At 34.4% G+C, this 22,080-nt stretch overlaps 2 protein-coding genes across 2 annotated transcripts; one reads left to right on the top strand and one right to left on the bottom strand.

Moving 5' to 3' along the window:
- Positions 1-2,290: 2,290 nt before the first annotated feature.
- On the top strand, positions 2,291-10,447 carry grp (gastrin-releasing peptide). Its single transcript, XM_015339450.2, has 3 exons — positions 2,291-2,511; positions 7,930-8,180; positions 10,045-10,447. Exons 1-3 carry the CDS (start codon positions 2,355-2,357, stop codon positions 10,096-10,098), a joined length of 462 nt encoding a protein of 153 aa, XP_015194936.1. The 5' UTR covers positions 2,291-2,354; the 3' UTR covers positions 10,099-10,447.
- Positions 10,448-14,699: 4,252 nt separating this feature from the next.
- On the bottom strand, positions 14,700-20,384 carry rx3 (retinal homeobox gene 3). The gene is made up of 3 exons (XM_006627139.3): positions 19,607-20,384; positions 18,925-19,157; positions 14,700-17,025 (listed from the first exon to the last, which is right to left on the bottom strand). The coding sequence occupies exons 1-3, from the start codon at positions 19,869-19,871 to the stop codon at positions 16,582-16,584; spliced, it is 942 nt and encodes a 313-aa protein (XP_006627202.2). The 5' UTR covers positions 19,872-20,384; the 3' UTR covers positions 14,700-16,581.
- Positions 20,385-22,080: the final 1,696 nt, after the last annotated feature.

Below are 22,080 nucleotides of genomic sequence, written 5' to 3'. Positions count from 1 at the left end.
TGTTGTAAAAGGCAAGAATGCATATGTTGTCAATTGCAGAAGACAGCTGCTGTCAGGGTAAAAAGAGGTGTATTGCATTTCACTGCTCTACAATGTGTCCTTTGAAATAGGGAGATATCACAGAGGGATGGGTTTTGTGGTCCTCATGATTTTCATTTGTTGCTCTTCATACAGTATATCAAACTGAGAAAGTTGGTTGGCTGAGCTGGTGTCAAGCAAACAACATCATTCTGTTCCTCTGTGTTTTTCCAGCACAAACATCTTCCTAAGAGGCTTTTTTTAGAAACCTGAATTGACATTGCCTTTGAAGCACCTTATCGTGACAAAGGTTAACTAAGTGTGCAGCCCTTCGCATCTAAGCAGTAAATTAAATGCAATTTCTTCACCTTCTCTCAATTCCCAGCTTTTCCCTGATTGTCATTGTATTGTTATTCAAAATTACTTCTCAATTGTGTTGTGGCTACATTTCAGTAGTTCTTATGCACCTAGAGTGAAGAGATTTGTTATAGACAGGTGAACAACTATACATTTTGTTACCAATAAAATTATGAAATTTTACATATCTTACATTAGTAGAACAAAGTACAGCTTTTAGCCTTTCAGGCAGTTCACTAAAATAGCACAATAATAAACAAGTACTCCACGATGGGACAATTAAGGAAATGCATATGTAGGCATTTAAATTGAATATTATACAATAGGTCATGTCCATCCTTGAAACATGGTTTAGTTTGTGCCACAACCAGCCTTTTTCTAACCTTTGTTTTGTATAATTTTAGTTTGGATTTGCTCCATGATACACAATGCAGTTTAAGGCAGGTGCAAAATTCAATGTGTGTGTGTACATGAACACAAGTTGGCTGTGTACAGTACATTACTCTGTTTAGTAAGGCATATCTCATGAAGCACTGGGTGGATTACAAGCTAAATTGACCAGGTAACATGAAGACGAGGAGTTTAAGAGGTTGTAAATGTGAACCTCTAACCTTTTCACAAGTAATATAATTGTTAAATATTTAAAATAGTTGGAGCAAATTTTTCAGCAAAGAAAGATACTTTAAAATTGCTAACTCTTTGTCTTAAATATTACAAGTTTAGCACAAGAGATTACTTTTAGTGCTTCTTTGTTGCTGGGAGTTTGGTACCCCGAATCCTGGACATGATTATCTGGTCTTTTCTAAGCTCTGTGGAAAGGGGTCCATAATCTTCCAAGGCTGCAGAAGTTGCGAAATGAATCAAAAAGTTAAATAGAATTTATACTGATTTTATGCCATGAGTCAACATAATAGTTTTAGCATTATAAGATCTAATAACCTACAGTTGGATTATCATCTCTCTTTTAAAGAAAGCACTTAATAATCAGGTTTACTATAGGGCGTTGCTTTTACTTCAAGCTTTACTGGAAGAATAAGCTTTGAAATTAAGATTTGATATGTTTTTAATGTTTTTACTTTGGTGACACTACTCTGTTGATAGTAGATAGTAGATGTGGATGCTACATGGACTATTTTGTGAATGAATAAAATACTGGACCATTTGTTTTTTCCTTCATTTGCTCTTTTACAAAGGAAGTAGCCAAAAGCTATAATGAATATTCATTAAATAATTAATTAATTATATGATGATAAGTTTATAATATAGAGCATTATCATAATATAATAGTCATAATGATGCATGTTATAGCATAGGGAACAGGTAAATATGTCACTTACTGTACACTTTACACTTCTACCACTACCAGCTTGCTTTAGGTAATTTATATTTGGATACAGAAGGTGCGTTACTATCGAACAATTTATGGCTGTACTGTATACAGAGTAGGATACATTGTGGCGAACATAATAATCAAAACATCTGCACATACTGTACTGTATACTGTATTCTGACAGGAAGCAAGCAACAACCTGTTAACACTACCGACAATATTAACTGAAAATACAACATATCAGTGTTAATGAGACAACGCTGACAGTTTTAAAGGATATTTTGAAAAGCTAACAAAACCCGTCGATGAAGAAAATAGTTTTTAATCACTCGCTATAAGTCTTTAAATAACAGCAGGTTGGCCGTTTTCAAAGGGCTGCTGACGTGACAAGTATTTGAAGTGGATATATAACTTTTAACACTTCATCTACACAAAGATACAATATGACATTTGGCACCAGTTCATTGCAGAAAAATACACAGAAATCACATGTCAGGGTTGTTTGGTCACTGTACCGATTTCGTCACGATTTCTTATAAATTGACTGCAGGATAGGTACGCATGCATCTCTTCAGAAACGAAAAAGTGAGTCCCAGAGCTGACATACTGTATCTATCCTCTATTCTAGGCGCGCGTCTTTACAGTAGCAATGGGCGCAGAATTTCTATTTTGGAAATACAGATCAGTACTTTCTTTTATCTTTTTGATTGTAATTGTTTATAGAGTTAACTTTGCCTCATCATTCCCGGTGGAAAACGGAGCACCTCTTGCCAAAATGTACCCCAGGGGCAGCCACTGGGCAGTAGGTAAGCTGATATTTTACTATGTACAGTATATATAATTTTAAAGTAAACTTGAACTTTAGAACCCACATGAAATAAGAAATAAACATAATCTAAAAAATGGTTTGTAAAGAATCAAAATATGTATTTTGAAAGGAGATGTGGGCGCAAATTTCTGTGTCTGCGTCTGTGTGGGTAGATATAGTGAGCGGGCTACTCAGCAAACAAAACATTTAATTCCTTATTATTTCACTAGAAAGCAGTGCATCTAATTAAATGCCAATTAAGTGCGAAAAACGCGCTTTTGAATATGTGGATATAACGGCACTTCAATGTATCGTTATGATCAAAATCTTTATCACAATAATAATATATTCATCAGTGCAAGTATGAAAGTTGTCAGTTTCAAGCTTTTACTTGTCGAGACCATGAAATATGACCAGGAGGTTTACAGTAATTCGATGCTCTCTTCAAACAGTTAATCACACGCAGCGGTATTCGCTATCATTTCTACAGATGCTTGTGATTTTAAAAGGGCACGTCTCTATGTTTAAAAGTTAATCGATGCCTATTGAAATTTTAGAGGGTTGAGCTCTGTACATTTATTTTCTGTAGCCAATATTTAGTTTTCTGAAAGAGTGAGATAAAGAGAAACGAAGGAAGGTCCAGGGTGATTAAAGGAACAAATATTGGTTTTGTGTAAAAAATAATCGTTATATGATTCTTAAATAAGTGAATTCGAAGGGAAATGATTGTCTAATACTTCTCTTTACGTCTTATTGTTTCTTAGCATGCACTTTATTCTTACTAAACATAAATGTGGTAAATTGATTAGGGTGCTATAGTGACCAGACAGAAGCATTTTTCCATTTATCTTGCCGATATTTAAGTGCTCGCTGAAAGATACTATAAACACTTGTACAGAAGTACCCCCTTTTTCCTGACACAGTACCACAGTGGTGCGGTGCAATATACAGTACAGAAACCAGGCAAATTACACGTCTAAGGTCATTTAAATAACAAAAAGTTAAAATTTGCTATGTCGATTAGGAAAATGATTAGGAAAATGAAATTGTGTCTTATTACTTGCAAATATTCCTAAAAAACTAAAAATAAAAACTTTCAGAGAACTTTCAGAGATCTGTTTTTAAGTATTGACTGAATCCAATCCAGTCTATCATGATCTATGGTCTATACAAAATTCGTGTTTCTTCTCATCTAAAATTATGTACAGTAATTGGTTGACTTCACCTTCACATGCACTGAAAACATTTGCTGCAAACAACATGAAAAATGGTTATTTGTGACATAATGCGCACAGTAGCAGTGTAGTCAAAGGAAAACTATGTGTCTTTGGGGATTTTCTATGTATTTGCCCTGGTAGATTTTTGGGTTTGTAGAGTTTGGGGGTGGGTGTAAAGGTAAAGGTTGTATTACATCTTAAATTAGCTGTGGAGTGCTTTCATTTCCTCATACGGAATTTACTTGGTTACAGAGCACAGATGCATCCAACCTCTCTTACCATCCTGTGCTAAGGATGAAAGAAATGTTTCACTAAGTTACAGTATATTTCAGATAAATTACTTCAATCAGCTTTAAGTTTTATACATTCTGATTAATATTTAATGTCTTGTCAGTAAAATGTAAATTTTAATTGCATTAATTTGTTGCTTTAATGCTGCAATTGTTCTTTAGATATATCCTGTAGAAATGAATACTGAAATGCCTATGAAAGATTTATCTTTCCCCTGTGTGTGTTCGCCTCTGTGAAACTACAATAAAGATAAAATAATGTATTTTATAGTCAAAGTATACTGTTTGGGGAGCGAGGTCACCTGAACTACAAGACACTGTAGGGATCACTTTGTGAATCAGAAGCTCAAAACAAAATGCTGCATTGGCTGCTGAAACTAACCCTGCTTTTTGAAATCCACTTGATAGGCTTCTGAGTTACTGAAGTCCTTTGTCGACACCATTTTTACTAATCATGCTGCCTGAAGCCTTGTATGATATTGTAGTTCACTGTGAATACCTCTAAGAAGATGATGGGCCAAAGATAGCATGACATAAGTCTCAAAAGCCACTTATCTTTGAAGCAAAAATCTGGACCTTAATGTATTTATAACATGCATATAGTATTTCAGAATATTTGCCTAATTCTTTTAAAATAGCTTTCAAAATGTACAAGAAATGTATCGTTATAATTATTAAAAATGTACACTCATATAGCGCTTTTCTGGAAACATCACTCCAAGCACTTTACACATAATGGGGATTCTCCTCCACCCTTACCAATGTGTAGCATCCACCTGGATAATATGACGGCAGCCAAAGTGCGTCAGTATGCTCACCACACATCAGCTATCACTAGTGGGGAGGAGAACAGAGAAATGAAGACAATTCATAGATGGGAACTATTAAAAGGCCATGATTGGTTAAGGCCGGAAGAAATTCGGCCAGAACACTGGGGTAACATCCCTACTCTTTTCGAGAAAAACGTCCTGGGATTTACAATGACCACAGAGATTCGGAAACCCAATTTTATACCTCATCCGGTGAATAGCACCTTTTTTTACAGTATTGTGTCCTGTCACTGTACTGGGCCATTAGGACCCACACAGGCCACAGGGTGAGCAGCCCCTGCTGGTCCCACTAGCACCTCTTTCAGGTAGCAACCTTAGTTTTACCCAGGAGGTCCCCATCCAGATACTAGTCAGGCTCACACATGCTTAGCTTGAGTGGGTTGCCAGTTGTGTGTATATTATAATCTACAGTGTATATATATAAGGGTACTTCTGATACTTTGTTGTCAAGCTGGTGCATTTTTTTAAATCATGCAATATCATATTTTAATAAAATGCACTATATTATAATTCAAAATCTTTTTTAAATTAAAAAAAAACTTTGAAACTTTTAGATGAAACTGACTCATGCCAATAAAATAATTTTCATATGTATGTTGCATTTTATTTATCAGACCAGAACATAACATCTATTTCCCTCCCCTGCATGGCAACATTGAAATGTTTTTGTTATTTAAGCCTGTTTGTGGACACGCTTCCAGTACTCCCACCTTCCAGTCATGGTCTGAATCTGCTTGTGTGCAACTGTAGAATGAGCAAATGGCCAATTGAGTTCTTCATACTTGATTTCAGGATTTGTTCATTGGACTAAGCTGGTTAAATGAAACTGATGCAGATCTCACTGTGTCACTCGGCCAAAAAAGGATGGCCAATGGTGGGTGGAAGAAGAAACACAATTCTTTCTGAAATCTAAATTCACCTTTCGTTGTTCTTAAAGCATACTGTACATTTTTAAAGGAAAACTAATTTTCTCTTTAGAACTGTAATGTTTATCTGGTGTAATCTTCTAAAATCTGACTGAATATATTTTAAGTATTACAACAATGGGATGTTTAAACATTAAAATCAATTTTCAATTTCTTAGTTTAAATGATGCAAAATTAATTAATTATATGCAGCTAATCAAATAAATATTTCTGAGTGTCTCAGCTGATTTTGATCGTGATCTGAGGTTCCACCCTCGTTGTTGGATCTGTGTGGGGATCACAGATTCCCCACAGTCACTTGACCATGACTGCCAGGATTAGTAGGCCCGGCTTCTCAGGTTGTGTCAAGACAGAATAACATGTTGGCTCTGGTTCACATGCATGCTTGGAGAGATATTGGTTTGGTATACTTTTCTCCTCCATTCAGCACTAAACCTCCAATGTGGGTCCTTAAAGCCTGCAATGTGCTAAGAGCCAAGACATGAAAACACAATTGGCTATTCCAAATTGGGTCTGTACTGGAAATCTTATCGATGAATCTAAATTAAAAGAAAAGAGAAGTGTAAGTGTAGTAAGTTTAGTAATAGTTCCATTATTATTATTGGTCAGATGCTACTGTATATTTATTTTTTATTCTGTAGCACAATGCCTGAAATGTATTGTTTACAGTGCCAGCTTTAACTATAGGAACAATATTTTTCCGTTAATAATAATAATAATAATAATAATAATAATAATGGAACTAATATTCAACCTACTACATTTACACTTCTCATGCCGAAACAGTGTAACATATTGTGTTATCTCTTTAAGGTTAATTGAAAACTCATTCTGCAAGTAGTATTTACAAATTTCATTAAAAAAGTATCTAATTTATCATACAAAGTATTTCTGAAACCCCCTGGAAGTCTGTGATGTATATGGATTATATACTGTATCTATTCAAGTTTACAGTTAATTTGATAAATATTTTTATTAGACTATCATGTCTTAGAACATTGCTGTTGGAACTATGTATATACAGTAGTTTAAATATTCAGTGACAGCACTGATGATTTCCAAAGGCAGTTAGTCAATTTCATGTACATTAACTCTATATCAACAATGAAAGAAAAAAAATGAAGATGCAATACATATTTAATACATGAAGCTTTGAAATGTTCAGTTTTCAACGGCATCAAGTTATTCCTAAATAAAATGTCTTTTGTAGAATGAGCAGATTTACTGTTTTCTAACATGCTGTCATAGGCAATACTATTATTTTTTCTTGGTGGACATTATAGAACAACAGAAATATGAAATATAAAAAAAATGGATGTAGTGTTTAGAATCTAAAAGAAACCAATACAAATATGTTACCTTTAGTGACGTGATAAATGAAAAAAATCGCTACTTTAAGACAGCAACATAATGTTTTTAATGTCTAGAATTTTTGCAAGAACATTTACACAAATGTATGCAAATTGTTAAAGAGGTTGTCAATGAATAAAAGGCTTTTATGAATAACACTTTTGTTTTTCTGCAAATAACTGCTTTTAAAAAGCACTTAAATATGCACTTAAACAAATCAGTCTGATTGTTAACTGGTTGTGACAGATTGAGAAATAGGCCAAGAATCACTTTCCCCGAGAAGTGTCTTTAGTACTTTCTTCAGTATTTCTATTTTACAATGTAATTGCTGTAGTTAAATGTAATGTTTGCTGGATTGCATAAAATTAAACAGTTGTTCCATACAGTAAGGGAATCGTCCTCACAAGTCAAAACTTTTTTTTATTAACTTGTGTTTTTCATTTAACAGATATACACAATAAACACCACTGATATTTAAAATAAAGTATCAGTTTCTGCCTGGGATTGTTATTATCTTCTGGACGTTGTTTCATGATTGAATGCTAGCTGAGTCTTCTGGATGTGTTTTCTGGATATGCTAAAGACAGACAAGACTTTATATTCTCTTAACTTTATATACCATATTATTAACCAGATTGCTTGACGAAACAAAGATTAATTAAAGCAAGTACAATATTTAATTTAAGCTGATTTACAATCGCTAGAAAAAAAACAATAATGCTCTAAATTTAAACTTAAATTGTGCTGAAGTAAAAAACAACAAAAAAGTTCAGAATCAAGATTCTAATGTTCTTGTATCACAGGACATCTGATGGGGAAGAAGAGCATCGATTTCCCTTTGGGATACGAGGAGGGCGATGGGACCCTCTATTTATCAACAGGGGAGGAAGCCAAGGAGCTGGATAGACCTTTGAAATGGTCTGAACTTATCAAAATCATGATAAGGGCACTGGATGGGAATAATAGCCAGATGGGTCAACTTTTAGAAGAAGATATACCTTTCAGTAGCAAGAATGCTTGGGAGGCAAGGGACAAGAGCAGCAACCTAAAGGAGGTGAGCAAACAGCCGAGAATTATTCTTAGCAAGCGTGGCTCTCACAGATATTTAGCTGTATCAATTAAGAACATAACTCTTTGTAATCTTCAGTTAATGCTCGTGTTAAACAAGCATTAACACACTCCACATACAGAACATGCATTCTTTGTCCATGCTTAGATACTAAATTCACAGAGCTGCATTCGACACATGGTTTCTGCCTTGAGGCTGCAGATCTTATTGGAAAAGGACATCACTCGTGCACTGTGTCAAAGCAAAAACTACAATGTAATGCACTGAGGAGCTACGGTTGAACCTGGGCCTTACAGTTATGGTCTTGCACCATTGGATTGGCATTGTTTAGCCTGATGAAAGAAGCTATCTGAGGTCAGGAGACTAGTTCAGGAATGACAGTCATTGGATTATCTGGGCGTATACAGTATAAACCAAGGGAGGAAGAAGCGTGTGATTGTGCAGTGGGATCATTTGGTAAAAAGAAATGTTTTTTTGGCTAAAATAAATCATACCCGTGAAGTTTTTTTTGTGTGTAATGTTCAAATTTAGTTTACATATTGACTATCACATACACAGCATAACTTTCGTTACTGAAGCTGTATTACATTGATTCCGGCAAACACCGTTATAGTCTACCTTTATTAGAATACAGTTGAATAAAAAAATATAAAATGCTAATCAAGCTAATTTTCATTTCCTTGAAATCTTGAAACCTCACAAATTTCAGCCTATCCCACCTTCTTTTCCACTTTCCTACAGTATGTGTTGTAGGCATAACTGAAATAAAATGACATACAAAGTGACTAGAAACAAGTGAGGTAGACAATAGTTTAATAAAATGGAAAAAGAGTTACTAGTGATGAAATTAATATCATTTTCATTAATATGTTTTTTCACTATATTGTATATTAATAACACTTAATGTATGAAATCATGGTCACATGAAGTGTAACTGCTAATCAAAATTTGCTGAAGGCTATATGTTCAGTGTAGAGTTGATGCCTATTTCCAATTAAGAAACTAATGAATTTAAGGACATAGGATTTGAAACCAATGACTCATTATAGTAGCCTTTCCTTCACTTGTTTTAAGCTATACAGAATTCTTCTCCAGTTCTGATGACAATTGTAAATCAAAAGGCTCACTCAGGTGAACAAAGCAAATCTACTGTACACTTAGAAATATAGACCAGGACATCATAATGAACGATTTGTGAGTTGAATGCACTAACACTATGAAAGAACTGCAAATATAAATAATAGGTTGCTGTCCATTTTTAACAGCTTTGTACATAAAAAGTACGAGGATCAATACATACTGATTACAAGAGCAATATAGTGAGGTCACAGCTGAGTTGACCCTAAGGCCACATATACTCTACTAGTTTGACAGCATACAGTATGTCATTTTGATTCAGTGTGGTGGGAATATGGACTATTTCAGCTTAAATGGTTCAGCCATTTTAGATTGTGAGTGGGTTAATATCAACATGTAACATCTTCATGAAAGACTCAGTTACAGTATAACACCAACGAAAAGTTGTTAAGTGTTTTATACCTCAAACAAATACTCTGGTTTTTAAATCACTACAGTCTTTATCCATGGGCACTTCATTGTAAATCTTAAAATAATTATTTATCTTTGAACACTAGCACATTCTTTACAATTGAAATAACACTTTATTCTCAGCACCTGTACAGTATTAACTCCTTACCTTTTTCAGATACAGTATTAGCAAAAAGGGTGAGTTTACAGTGTTTCATACTAGGTGGTTTAATAAAGAGAGTGACAGCCACACCTTATAAAGTTACATCTTATATCATTGTTACAGTTTTCAAAATATTTTATTATTTTTTGTTGTTCTCAGGTGACAAACTACCTCCTGCAAGCCCTCACCATGAAGGATAACAACCCCAGCTGAGAAGGAAAATCAACTTAAATTACAGAGACTTTTACTTCTTTTCAAGCAATTTACTCTTAATACTACCAGACAAACTGCTTTTGTGTTGAAATATAATTTGTGTTTCTGTCTTGAATCAATTTACATTAACCAAATATGTTGTGCTTTGATGTTTTAAATTTAATTAATTTCATTTTTGTAAATAAAAATTTGGAATGGACCATAATATCTAAATAATCAAACTCCATGGAGTGCAATCAAGCATTTTTAATACTTTTAATCATTTTATGAATTAACACTTGTGCTGCACCAACATATACTTGTAATAATCACAGTGTTCCCAACTCTGTTAGATAAAATTAAATTATAATTTGAAGGCATTTATTTAAACTAGTTTTCCGTCTTTGTCTGCTTTATTTACATTGTGAAAAAAGCAACAATATGGTTCAGTGCTACGTTTAAAACACATAAATCACAAGGAATAGCATTTTGAATAAATAACATGTAGTACTAGCACCAAAATGGATTATTTATTTAAAAATATTTAAATAGCTTTTGCACTTTCAAAAATGAATCAGAGATGCATCATCCGGCCTCATCTTGTTTTTCGAATTATGCTTATTTTCAATTCATTACTTCTAATGAAATAGCAATCTATAAAGCATGATTAGGTTGATAAGACTTCATTAGACCCTCCCCATACAATAAAGTGGTTATCAGAAGTCCTCTTTGAATTAAATAATGAAGGCACACACAAGATGGCGCTAAGAAACCAGAGGAGTGTCTTATAGGTTCTTTATATTCCACATAACAAGAAAATAATGGAGTCTTGTTCAATTGCCTTAGTCTTGTTCCCAGCTTTGAAGATGTACTGCATTAGGGTCACTCACATTGCATAGTATTGCAAAGTATCTGTGTCACCAATCTATTTTAGTGGTCTGCATTCTGTAAAGTACTGCATAAAAAGAAAACTACCGGAAAAAAAAAGATCAGCATTTTTTTAATCTTGCCCATACCTGTGTTGGCCATCGAAAAATACTCTACCACAATTAAATCCAATTCTCACCAGTCCCATATTTCAGAATGTTTTCATTTTATTTTGCCTTTGGAGTTTAACTTTAAATTGATTGCACTTAAAGGAGAAAATGTCAATAAAAAATAAAAAAACACAAAAATAATAAAAAATGTTCTGTTAACAATAAGATCAAATAGAATTTGTACCAATCCTTATTTCCTCTACTTCCCCCTTTTCACCCTTGTTAACATACTATAAAAACTGAGAATTTCAAACTTTTCTACTGTTCGTGAGATGTAGTTGTTCACAGCACAAATTGTGCTGTCATTGTTTCTCCAATCAGACCTGGTTCCCTTGCCCTCAATTGTGGCACAGTTAAGCAGGGCTTTCAAAAAGTTGTACTGTACAACTCATGTATATATAAGGCAGCAACACTTTTGTGCCAAGTTTAGTGTGGCATGAAAACTATTAGAAGTACACTTTCCAGATCCCAGAAGATGCCAAGATCTTATTAGCTGAGTTCGAGCTGTGGAAAATCTTCATCTTTGTTTACTTGTGGGTGGGACATTCTGACGTACTTTTGCTGCTCACTTTCACTATCCATCCTTCATGTTTTTGAACTGGAGAGCTAATCCTAAAGGCAAGCAAACCTTTATAATGTGTTATCACCAGCAACAGCCCTTTTGAAAGCATTTCTTTAAACCCTGCAGGCCCTCACAGATTCTTAGCTCCACCCTATTACTATCACTATCACTATCACTATCACTATTTGTCCCATAAAACACCCAATTTCATATTCCTGTCCAGAAAAGAATTTCCTATTGGTCTACTCTTCTTCAGAATATGATCTTCCCTTTTCCCTAAATGTCACAAAATTGTATCCATTAATTTCCTTATCTGCCCCAGCTAGCACCCAACTGTACACTTTACCTGATGGGACAAGATTCCATGTGGACAATATAGAGTATGTCCTCTATCCACTTGTCTTTCATTTTGATAACAATGTGAAAGCTATACCAAGGGTGCAGTTCCCTTCTAGAAGTGCCTTGAACATTTGTGGCATGATTTGGAGCAATGTGACATTTAAGTATCAAAATTTGGTGAACAGGTAAGCATTTCTATGAAAGGAAGGGTTTCATACTCTGCTGACTGGTGCAAAGCAAATGGACAGCTTATATTTTATTTTTCTCAACAATGGCTACACATACTACTGCTAGTGACTCTGACAGCAGTCCCCCTGCTATTGACAAATGTTAAGAAGAATAATTAATTGATTCATACCACGTCTGTTCAGTAAAACATTTATGCATCTGCCACAGAAAAGACGGTTATTTTCCTGATAATAACTTCGATACTTTATCAAAGTTACATGTGATATGTTTTGCAGATGCTCAGTATGTTATTTGTGATGCAACGTATCTCTACATTTAAAACAACATTATTTTTTATATTTTTCTAAACTATTTTCCGTGCTTTCAAATGTAACTGCACCATACCTGTAGCTCTATCCAAAAATGAAATGGAGTGGTTGAAAAACATATTAACAAGTGCTGTTGACGTACTTTACAATAGGACCATGGTTTGCACACTTGAATTAGAAACCATAAGGTAGCTGTAGACTATCCAGTTTTCTTCATTACAGAAATATTAAAGCAATAGCACCAGAAAATTAGAATAATTACCACTGGCTTGGCTACAAATCTTGGCATTGTCTTGTGTTAGAACAGATTTACTTTATTGGATTTCCTTAGGTAATATTTTTTCTGTCCAGGGCTTTTGGGTGCTGCTCACTAGGAAAAGGAACTATATAAAAGTGAAAGCATACAAGCAGATAAGACTTATATAGAGATACCATTACTGCAATTCATTTTAAAACAGAATTCTTAAAAAAACATTAAGTAAAACCTTGTTTGTGAGTATGCATTGTTTTTAGAAGGAAGTAACATTATATACTGTATATACAGTATAGCACATGTGAAGTATGTGAAATACTTAATAATTTAAATAAATATTTATGTTTTATCTAGTAGCCTCTCCAAATTGGTAAAAAAAATCACTCTCAATGGTCATTTTTTTAATTGAAAAATTGTATTTCTGAAGTTCATGCTGGTAGAGATATGAAATCACTATTTTAGTGCGAATAAAAGGGTGAGATGATTCAGAAAAAAAAGTTGTTGAATTCCTATATAACACAGATAATTAAGATTATATCATTTTTTAGGTTAGCATTGCCATCCTAGAGTAAAATAGGGGCTTGTGAAATGTTTGTTTTTGATGGAGCTCAAATAGATGCGAGTAAACTGTGAAAATACAATTATGAGCTGGTCTTTGTCTTAGCACAACGAGTGGAAAAAATTAAATGAAGATCTTGTTCTCTATTGAATAGTCCATACTTAACAATGGGGGCATTTATAGGCCTTTAGGTTTCCTATAATGAGAAATGTAAATTGTCATAGCTCTGTTTTGTTAAAATCATCCTGATAATAAAATTAGATTTGCCCTCTCTATTGCTTTAATCATTTAATGAAAACAAGTAATTGAGATTATGACAAATAAAAACTTAAATGAGTGATTTGAAGATATATGAATGCATACCTACTAGTCCAGACTAAATCAAAAGAAAGGAGAAGACTGATTACAATAGCAGGCTCTAGTAAAGAAACAAGTAATAGGTTTATTTGTTTATACGTTGTGTTTTCTTTCTTCTCTTTTCAGCATGGAATAAACCTATTACTTTTTCCTTTGCAGCCTACACATGCTGACGCAGCTACCCACCTGAACTAGTAAAGAAAGCTGGGTAAGAATCTTTGGCATTTAGGTTTTGAATAAATCTTTAAAAAAATGTACAGTATATTCATAATAGGAGTGCTACAATTGCACAGTGGTTAGCATTGCTCCCTTGCAATACTATTGCGTTCAATTCCAGACCTGGGGTGCTATCTGTGGTTTGCATGTTCTCCCTGTGTTCATGTAGTTTTCCCCTGGGTGCTCTGGTTTACTCCACAATTGAAGGACATACTGGTAGGTTAATTGGGTTCTGGAAACTTGAACTTGAGTGTGAGTGTGCCTGCCCTGCAATGGACTGGTATCTCATCCAGACTGTATCCCGCTTTATGCATGTTGCTTTCAGGATAGGCTCCTGCTCCTCACGACTCTTAATTGGATAAAGCAGCTAGAAAATAGATGGATGGATGGTTTATGCATCATTTAGTCATTTCACAAAACTGGACACCATAATATGAGTTTAAATACTTTTTCAAGACACTATATACTTAGGAAAGAAGAAGACTTTCTGTGAAACAATTAAACATGTTTTCTGTTTTTATTCTCCAGTGACATACCTCCCTTTAAAAGGCAATTAATCTTCACTGCAACACACCACACCAAGCATATTGATCCTTTGCTGGGTCTAGGGTAACTGTTGTCATTATTAACTAGAATAATTTTAAATGTTGAAGTTTATCATTCTTATTCTTACACACTGCAAACAACCCATAACGTCTATTGGAAAGATAATGGGATATCTGACAAGTGGTGAAAATAAATGCATATTCTTGTTTACAGTATGTATATGTATATGTACTGTATATGTATATGTACTGTATATGTATATGTATATGTATATGTATATGTATATGTATATGTATATGTATATGTATATGGGCTTTGGAATTAGTGAATGTCATCAATGGTGAGACTGGTGTGGCAAATATCTTGTTATTCCAAGCCAACCAAGTAGCATCAACTTTCAAAAAGGTCAAAGAATCACCACACAGTATTAGAATCACGGTGAAAAATTGTAAACATTTCAGGATTACAGACATCTTGCTGTGTCCTGACTTTTCTAAAGACCAAAAGACCAATAGAACATCTGTGGGTCCAACTTACTAATACCATTAACAGAAGTCAACTGAAACCAACCATCATCTGTTGATTGTGCCTGCACAGGACAAGTAGCAGAACATCCCACAGAACTACATATAGAGATTTCTGAGGCTTATGTGCCAGTGCTGCCAGGAGTTTGTAAATGCTTATGGAGGTCATACCCAACTCTAAATTTGTAGTTTTGTCTTTGTCATTTTGACAGTGTCCCATGTTTCATACTCAGATGTTAACCCGTTTTTTTAATCTTTTGTTACAAATTGTATGGCTCTGTTTGATACCTTTGTTATGTGAAGAAATCCATTAGACCCCATTATTGGATTTCTTTGTACATCAGTATAGAAGGGAATGTTTTCAAAAGCCTCAATTTGAAGAAGGGAGAATATTACTATGGTCTGCTCAACCATACAGCACACTTGACATTTCTGATTGGCCTGGTTTAGAAAACGAACTGAGTTATTTAAAAAAAAAATGTAAACAGATCCAGTTTTATATTTCAATATTTCAACAATGGACATCTTCAGAAGCAACAAAACAAAATCTGGACCAAACGAAATGCTATTTGTTCCCCTTCAATCTTTGACAAAAACATGAACATTGATATTTTGGCATCACACCTGCCACTTGGAATTTTTCTGAACATTATTGCATTTATTTTATAGTTGGTCATCTGTAAGACAGAAAAAGGAGAAGGAGAACTTTCCATACCTGTAATATCCTGTGGTTTTCTTATCATGGACAAAACGTTTGACCAAGGTTTGTAAAATGACACAGCAGGAGTCTGCTTTGGTTAAGTGAGACAATCAGACATAGAATTGCAGTGATGATTTCAGGATGACAAGTGATCTTTACAATACCATTGTGTTAATGCTAAATTGTAGCTGTGAAAACATTGTAAAGAATGCTTTGACAACATCCCCTGGAGTATATGTACTTGCAGATGTCTTTACCAAACTGCAACTGTTTTGTGATGTTGCAGAGTATCAATTGATTAGCTGTAATAAAAGGTACTCTGTTCTGTCAAATGAATTAATTGTTGAAATACAAGGGTTGTGTCAGAATGATTTCCTTTATATTTATAAAGTATAGTATAAAAATAACATTTACTACTCAGAACTATTGGCTTAAGTAAATTTTAAACATCCTCCCACACACAGCAATAGAAAAAAAAACTGTAGAAACCTTTAATGAAGGACGCATTTAATAAACATCTGTGTTTCTACATTAAAAAATGTTCTGGGGTGCACATAGAAAAAAAGTATAAAATAAGACACCTACTGTATGTGTGCTTAACAGAACTTTACAATATCTGTGAAAGAATTTCAGTAGAATTTCACGTTTACGTTCAGTTTTTGATTAATGATAGTCATATTGACAAACAAACATAAATAGCTTTCTTTAGATTAAATCTAAACAATGAGTCTGAGCTCAAACCAGACTTTTGCTTTGTTCTCAAAATAACCATTAAAAAGACAAAAGGATTTAAGCTTTCACCCATTTAAAAAGGGCTTATGGATTCTGGAATCATGACCATTTTGCTTCCCGATGGCACTTATTACACAGCAAATGTGGTGAGTTTCATACAGAGGACAATAGCTCTTACAGCCCTACCATGTTTTTCCAATTGATTGAATGTGCTCCTTTGCCTTCATCCGCAGGGAGGCAATGCTAGAGTTTCTCGGATCAGAGTCCTCCAAAGGGAATTTGTCAATGAATGGAGAGCCTCCACACTGATACGGGGGTGGTGGGCACATGGCAGCCATGTGTGGAAGGCTGTGTCCAATGGCTGTCGAATTGAGGAAAGGTGGAGGGGTGTAGCTGTTTGAGAGCCCCTGAGGTGTAGGCATGAAGCCTGGTAGAGACTGGAGAGTGGCGGATGTGGAGATAGGGGGTGTCAGCCAGGGCTCCAGAGGTAGGCTGCTGCTGAGGTTGTTCAGGGATTGTTGAGGGGACCTGCTGAAAGAGAGCATGGGGGAATCTTGAAGTTTCATTGAGCTGACCTCCAGTTTCTCCTGCCGTCTCCATTTGGCTCTTCTGTTCTGAAACCATACCTGAAAATAAAGAATTCAACAGATGTTATAGCATTTGCAGAACAGATTCCATTGATGAATATAGTTCTTGCTATTTGACAGGTTGCATCATAGTGAAGAGTGAATTAGAGCTAAATGTTCCTCAATGACCTTCAATTTTGCACCGCTTTTAACGGAGACATAAATAACTCCCAGTGAAACAAAATAAATACAACACAAATACTCTGAATACATAACCGTCCATGTTTTTAGTATGAGTGTGCTTTGTGAGAAACGTGTGCAATTTAATTCACTTTTAAATTATAAATATAAGCGTTTTTAAATAAAATGCCTAAGTGCGAAATGCAAAAGACAAACTGTTTTCAATCTTAAACTGCGGGAGGAAATGCTCCTTAACAAAGTTCATAATTTATATTTTAGTTGTAACGCAGAGGTCTGTGAATAATAATAATAACAAACATGAGAAACCATCAGGGTTTTTCCTCAGTGACTTTTTAATAATGTGTCCAAGCTTTAAAATAAACGTATTTTAATACTGGCGGTTCGTTTGTCCGTTAAAATAGGACCAATAGATTTCTTGCAAGATATCTAGATATTACTTATGAGTTATAATACCAGAGGAATAAAATACTGTATGCATTATTATCCGTAACTTTATCATATGTTTATCAACATATTCTAAACACGCTATTACTCATGTAAATCGAAGTATTCACTTAAGCAACATTTGTTATTTCTATATTCAGAAACTGCACCACTTCCCTGCCTATTGCTTACTATGGCCGTTTAAAGCTCTAAAACAATTTTTGATTTTGGGGCCCTTGGATTATTAATCTTTTGAAAACAATCTATGACTTAATTTTAAATATGTTTTGATAATAAATAATAGGTTTTACTATATGAGCTTCACATTTATGGGGTTTATATTTTAATCTAATACTGTTATTATGAGTTTTTCTATAACTGTCAAAGCCTTATTATTGATACTCGAATAAAACGTCTCCTATGTATGAAGTATGAAACACGTAGAAGTTAGAAAAAACAGGTGTTTACTTTTCGTTATGTATCTAAATATTGTATTGCTTTAGATCATAATATTGCAACGATATGAGGGAGATTCCAGTTGCCATTTTCACATAATTTACAAAAAACAATAATTATCCGACAACTACTAATCATTGTCAGCAACTTCAACAAAAGTAAAACTATTCCAAAGGCACAGAATTATCACTAGCTTACAGTTACAGGGGGACTACAAATAATTAGAGGAACAGTTTTACCCCAAGAACTAAAAGAGAATTATATTTAATTTCTTTAGTAAATGTACTTAAAAATACCTGACACGGCTTGCAAAATCCGATTTAAATTAATTTGCTTAGATCTAGATTCCCTGACTGCTTCCAAGACAGTATGTGAAATACCTTTGTTTAACTGAAAATTCACAATAAAACAAAAATCTTAAAAACTGCCTAATTATACCTTGTTTTGTCCACGTTTAAAAGAACCGTGTTCCATTGCATGATCAATATTGTGTCAATATTTTTTATATATTCTCGTTTAAATAACATATTATTCGGTTGTATACTTTGCGCCGGACATCCTATGCAGGAACCAGAGGCTTGATTTTAAATATATTTTTTGATGTACACAGTTAAAAAGCCCATGTGACGTGTACTCTTATTCTAGACAAAATGTTTTTAGTACAACATTTTGTATAGTATTAAAGATCAATTTAAATTATTATTACAATTAAGTAAATCATTCGATTTAATTTTATTTTTGGCATAAAGAACTAACCTGTGATTTCTTTGGATTTCTGTTACTATTTGTTTGGTCATAATTGCCCTTCATTTTAATCGCGATGACTCGAGTCGTTAGTAGTATTTGAGTAGTTAAGTAGTATTGCTTATCGTGTTTTACCTGAACTCGAACTTCAGGCAGGTTTACTTTGAGCGCCAGCTCCTCTCTGCTGTACACATCGGGATAGTGGGACTTCTCGAAGGCTCGCTCTAACTCATGTAGCTGAAAAGTTGTAAATGTAGTCCTGTTCCGCCGGTGCTTTTTCTTCGGATGGTCCTCATCAGACAGCTTGCTCTCGTTTTCTGGTAGATCGGGACTGATTGAAGGTCCCGAACTACTTGTGCAATACACATCTGAAATAAATGGGCACATGCAATGAATTTAACTTCAATGTGCAGTTTATCTGTGATTCAAATTAGTTTTAGACTTTTTTTGGTAAAAATTCCAAGGAGTTCCAAATTCAAAAATGATCTTCCATTAAATCACTACACCTAAATGACCATTGCATTAAAATAAACACAAATTGTGAAATTGCAACTCTCACTCACGTACAGCAGACAGTTACACTTAATACCCTCGTGTATTTTACTGGAAATGTCAATGCTTTTAAAACAATCAGACGCTCATTCAAAAATTTAACACTGACCTCTACACCTTCAACAACAAAAACTGTAAACGAAATACAGAGGTTTTCACACAACTAATGTATAGCATTTGTACACATCTATAAATAAATGTGATCAGTCACTCATGTTCATACAAAACTAATACATTTCAATGGATGTTGCTCATGATAACTTACTTTCAAAACTTTTAGAATCTTGCTCTTTCTTGAGAGGGGACATCTTGTTACAGCAGCTCCTGGAGCTATTCCGTTCGGTATCTTTTCCAAGTCTCGTCGTCCCGTTTGAGGAAAATGCCGGGTGAAGGATATGTTCATCTTTAGTAAATCCCAAAATTGCTTCAATACTGTGGATTCTCGAAGTGTTCCCGGGACTTCGTACTAAACTACCTGAAGGAGAAAGTCGCTCTTCCATCTCTTCAGGTGGTGCTCCAAGGAAACGCATGTGCTTTCGCGGACAACTGGCAGCCTCCTGAACAAGTTTCGAAGGGAAAAATATATCAAGAAGCAGGTGTGATAAATGTGGTTTTGTTTGTATAGTTTTTTTTTTAGAATTTTTGCATTTAGAAATTCCCTATAAAGCGTCTCTCCTCATATGTAAGGCGTGTAAACTACACATTTGTAGTTTGTCCTTAAAGATACAACTTTTTTTTCCCCTTCAGTGTGATGTAAATAAAAATACTTGGTTGTCGGAACAGACAGTATGGATGTAAAAAAATAGTGTACACTGATACGGCTGTATCACAAAGAGAAATGACAGAGCGCTGACTACGGTCTGTTTTGAAAGAAATAATCTTCCAGATTAATGAAGAATGACCTTCTGTATGATGCTGGAAAAGAGTGCCGTTGTCACTCCTTCCTGGGTTTTTAAAGGAACTCCTCGGATACAACCTTTTGTCCCAGTGAGAGCCCCTACTGGCCTGTCAGACAAGAACGTCAGATTCCCTTAGCCCCTGGTTTGTAGGGTTACAGTGTATCCCAATGAGCTGATATTTTTTAACTCCTCCCAGTTTCTTGTAGATACTGTAACAGGTCAGCCTTTTATAAACCGCCTTACATAAATCTTAAAACCATCTTTAACTCTTCCAGATGTCATATTCTTGATGGCTCGAATACAAAAGGGGCTTGCTAGAGATTACAGTTTAAGGTAGAACAAAATAATAATTACACAATCATAATCAGCACACAGATTTCAAGATGTCAAATCAGATTAACGTTTGGCATCTTGATCAGAATGTGTATCAACACTGATATAATAAAAAAGTGTAGAATTCATTTATGATGATAGAGGGAAATAATCACATAGGCCTGTCTAAATCTACTGGCCAGGTCAATAGTATTACTACGGCTGCTATCACTGCTATAATATTTTATTTTTATGCTATTATGTACTTATTATACATCATATCTTTTATTCAAGTACTCCCAATTTCACAGTAAAGAGAGAGTTTACAGTAAAAGTTAATTTTCTGTACATTTAATTTAATTTTAAAGAATAGTAGTTGTACATTGGGCCTAATTCAATATTACATTTAAACCATGAAAGCTAAATATCTAAGAAAATTTCCAAAAATATGGGACTGAGTAAATTTGACTAAATTAAGAATAGGGACCGTATATAAGAGCGATGTGTGGTTTTATGTATCTAATTATTTGGGAATTTAGAGTTTTAGGCTAGTTCTTCAGCAGTATCCTTTCAAACTGCATATTTGACATTTGAATCTGTAGAAACTTCGGGCTATCATTTATTGTATGTAACATCACATAAGTCCAAACTCAATAGTGTGACGAGTACAGGGAGACTGAAACAAATAAAGACCACTAGTTTTAAATTATAAGAAGTTCAGGCCTACAGTACATATTGAAAACGTTTAATCATTATTACACACTTATTTTAAAATCTTGGAATTCCCTGTGATATGTTATGCACATTACTATGTGATTTATTTATTCACAATTAAGTGAGTTTACAATGTCAATTTACTGATTTCCTACTACAAGGAGCAATATTTCTAAATGAGAATTCTCACTTAATTTAAGACGGAAATAATTGATATGTTTTTCTAACTTCCTCGATATTAAAGAAATACGTGTAATTAGCACTAATCAAACATTGACAGCAGTTTGGTAAACTCTTGCCCACACGCTGCTAAGGGGATTAGTGCTTTTCTTACAACAGTTAATTCCTTTTAAACTACTTAGCTTTTCCCAATTATTGGAGGTGATGTTATCCTCTGTTTACAACTTAACCGCAGAAGTGTTTGCGACAGAAGGAGAATGTCTTGGGAGTTAATAGTTTTTTAGGGGAAACAGAAGGGGCGAACAGAAAAAAAAACCTTGGCTGTGTTGCCTTTTGTTTCCTCAGTGGAGTCGATAGTATTATCTGGAAAACCTTCGAACAATTATTCACTGGCCATTGTCGCGTTCTGTTCTGCAGGTTTACTACAGCCAATCTTGTTGAATGTGCTTTGTTAGTTCATCAAATACTATACAAATACTTCCTATTTTGAGGTTTTTGTTGAAGGCTATGTGAACAAAATGTGATTACTGTGAATCTTGTTTTAACAGCCCTCTTGTATTGTAAACTGTAACCTTAAACCGCACAGTGTTACAAAGACACAATTGTAAAATTCGTTAAATTACCACCTAGACAA

Source organism: Lepisosteus oculatus, chromosome 3 (genome assembly GCF_040954835.1).
Source record: "Lepisosteus oculatus isolate fLepOcu1 chromosome 3, fLepOcu1.hap2, whole genome shotgun sequence".
In the NCBI taxonomy this organism is placed as follows: Eukaryota; Metazoa; Chordata; class Actinopteri; order Semionotiformes; family Lepisosteidae; genus Lepisosteus; species Lepisosteus oculatus.
This window is presented reverse-complemented; position numbering and strand designations above follow the sequence as displayed.

Excerpts from the sequence above, each read along its gene's own strand:
- grp (XM_015339450.2), top strand. The coding sequence starts at position 2,355 with ATGGGCGCAGAATTTCTATTTTGGAAATACAGATCAGTACTTTCTTTT. Across the intron at positions 2,512-7,929 it reads GGGCAGCCACTGGGCAGTAG|GACATCTGATGGGGAAGAAG; the intron begins GTAAGCTGATAT and ends CTTGTATCACAG. Across the intron at positions 8,181-10,044 it reads AGAGCAGCAACCTAAAGGAG|GTGACAAACTACCTCCTGCA; the intron begins GTGAGCAAACAG and ends TGTTGTTCTCAG.
- rx3 (XM_006627139.3), bottom strand. The coding sequence starts at position 19,871 with ATGCGTTTCCTTGGAGCACCACCTGAAGAGATGGAAGAGCGACTTTCT. Across the intron at positions 19,158-19,606 it reads AGATTCTAAAAGTTTTGAAA|ATGTGTATTGCACAAGTAGT; the intron begins GTAAGTTATCAT and ends CATTTATTTCAG. Across the intron at positions 17,026-18,924 it reads TGCCTGAAGTTCGAGTTCAG|GTATGGTTTCAGAACAGAAG; the intron begins GTAAAACACGAT and ends CTTTATTTTCAG.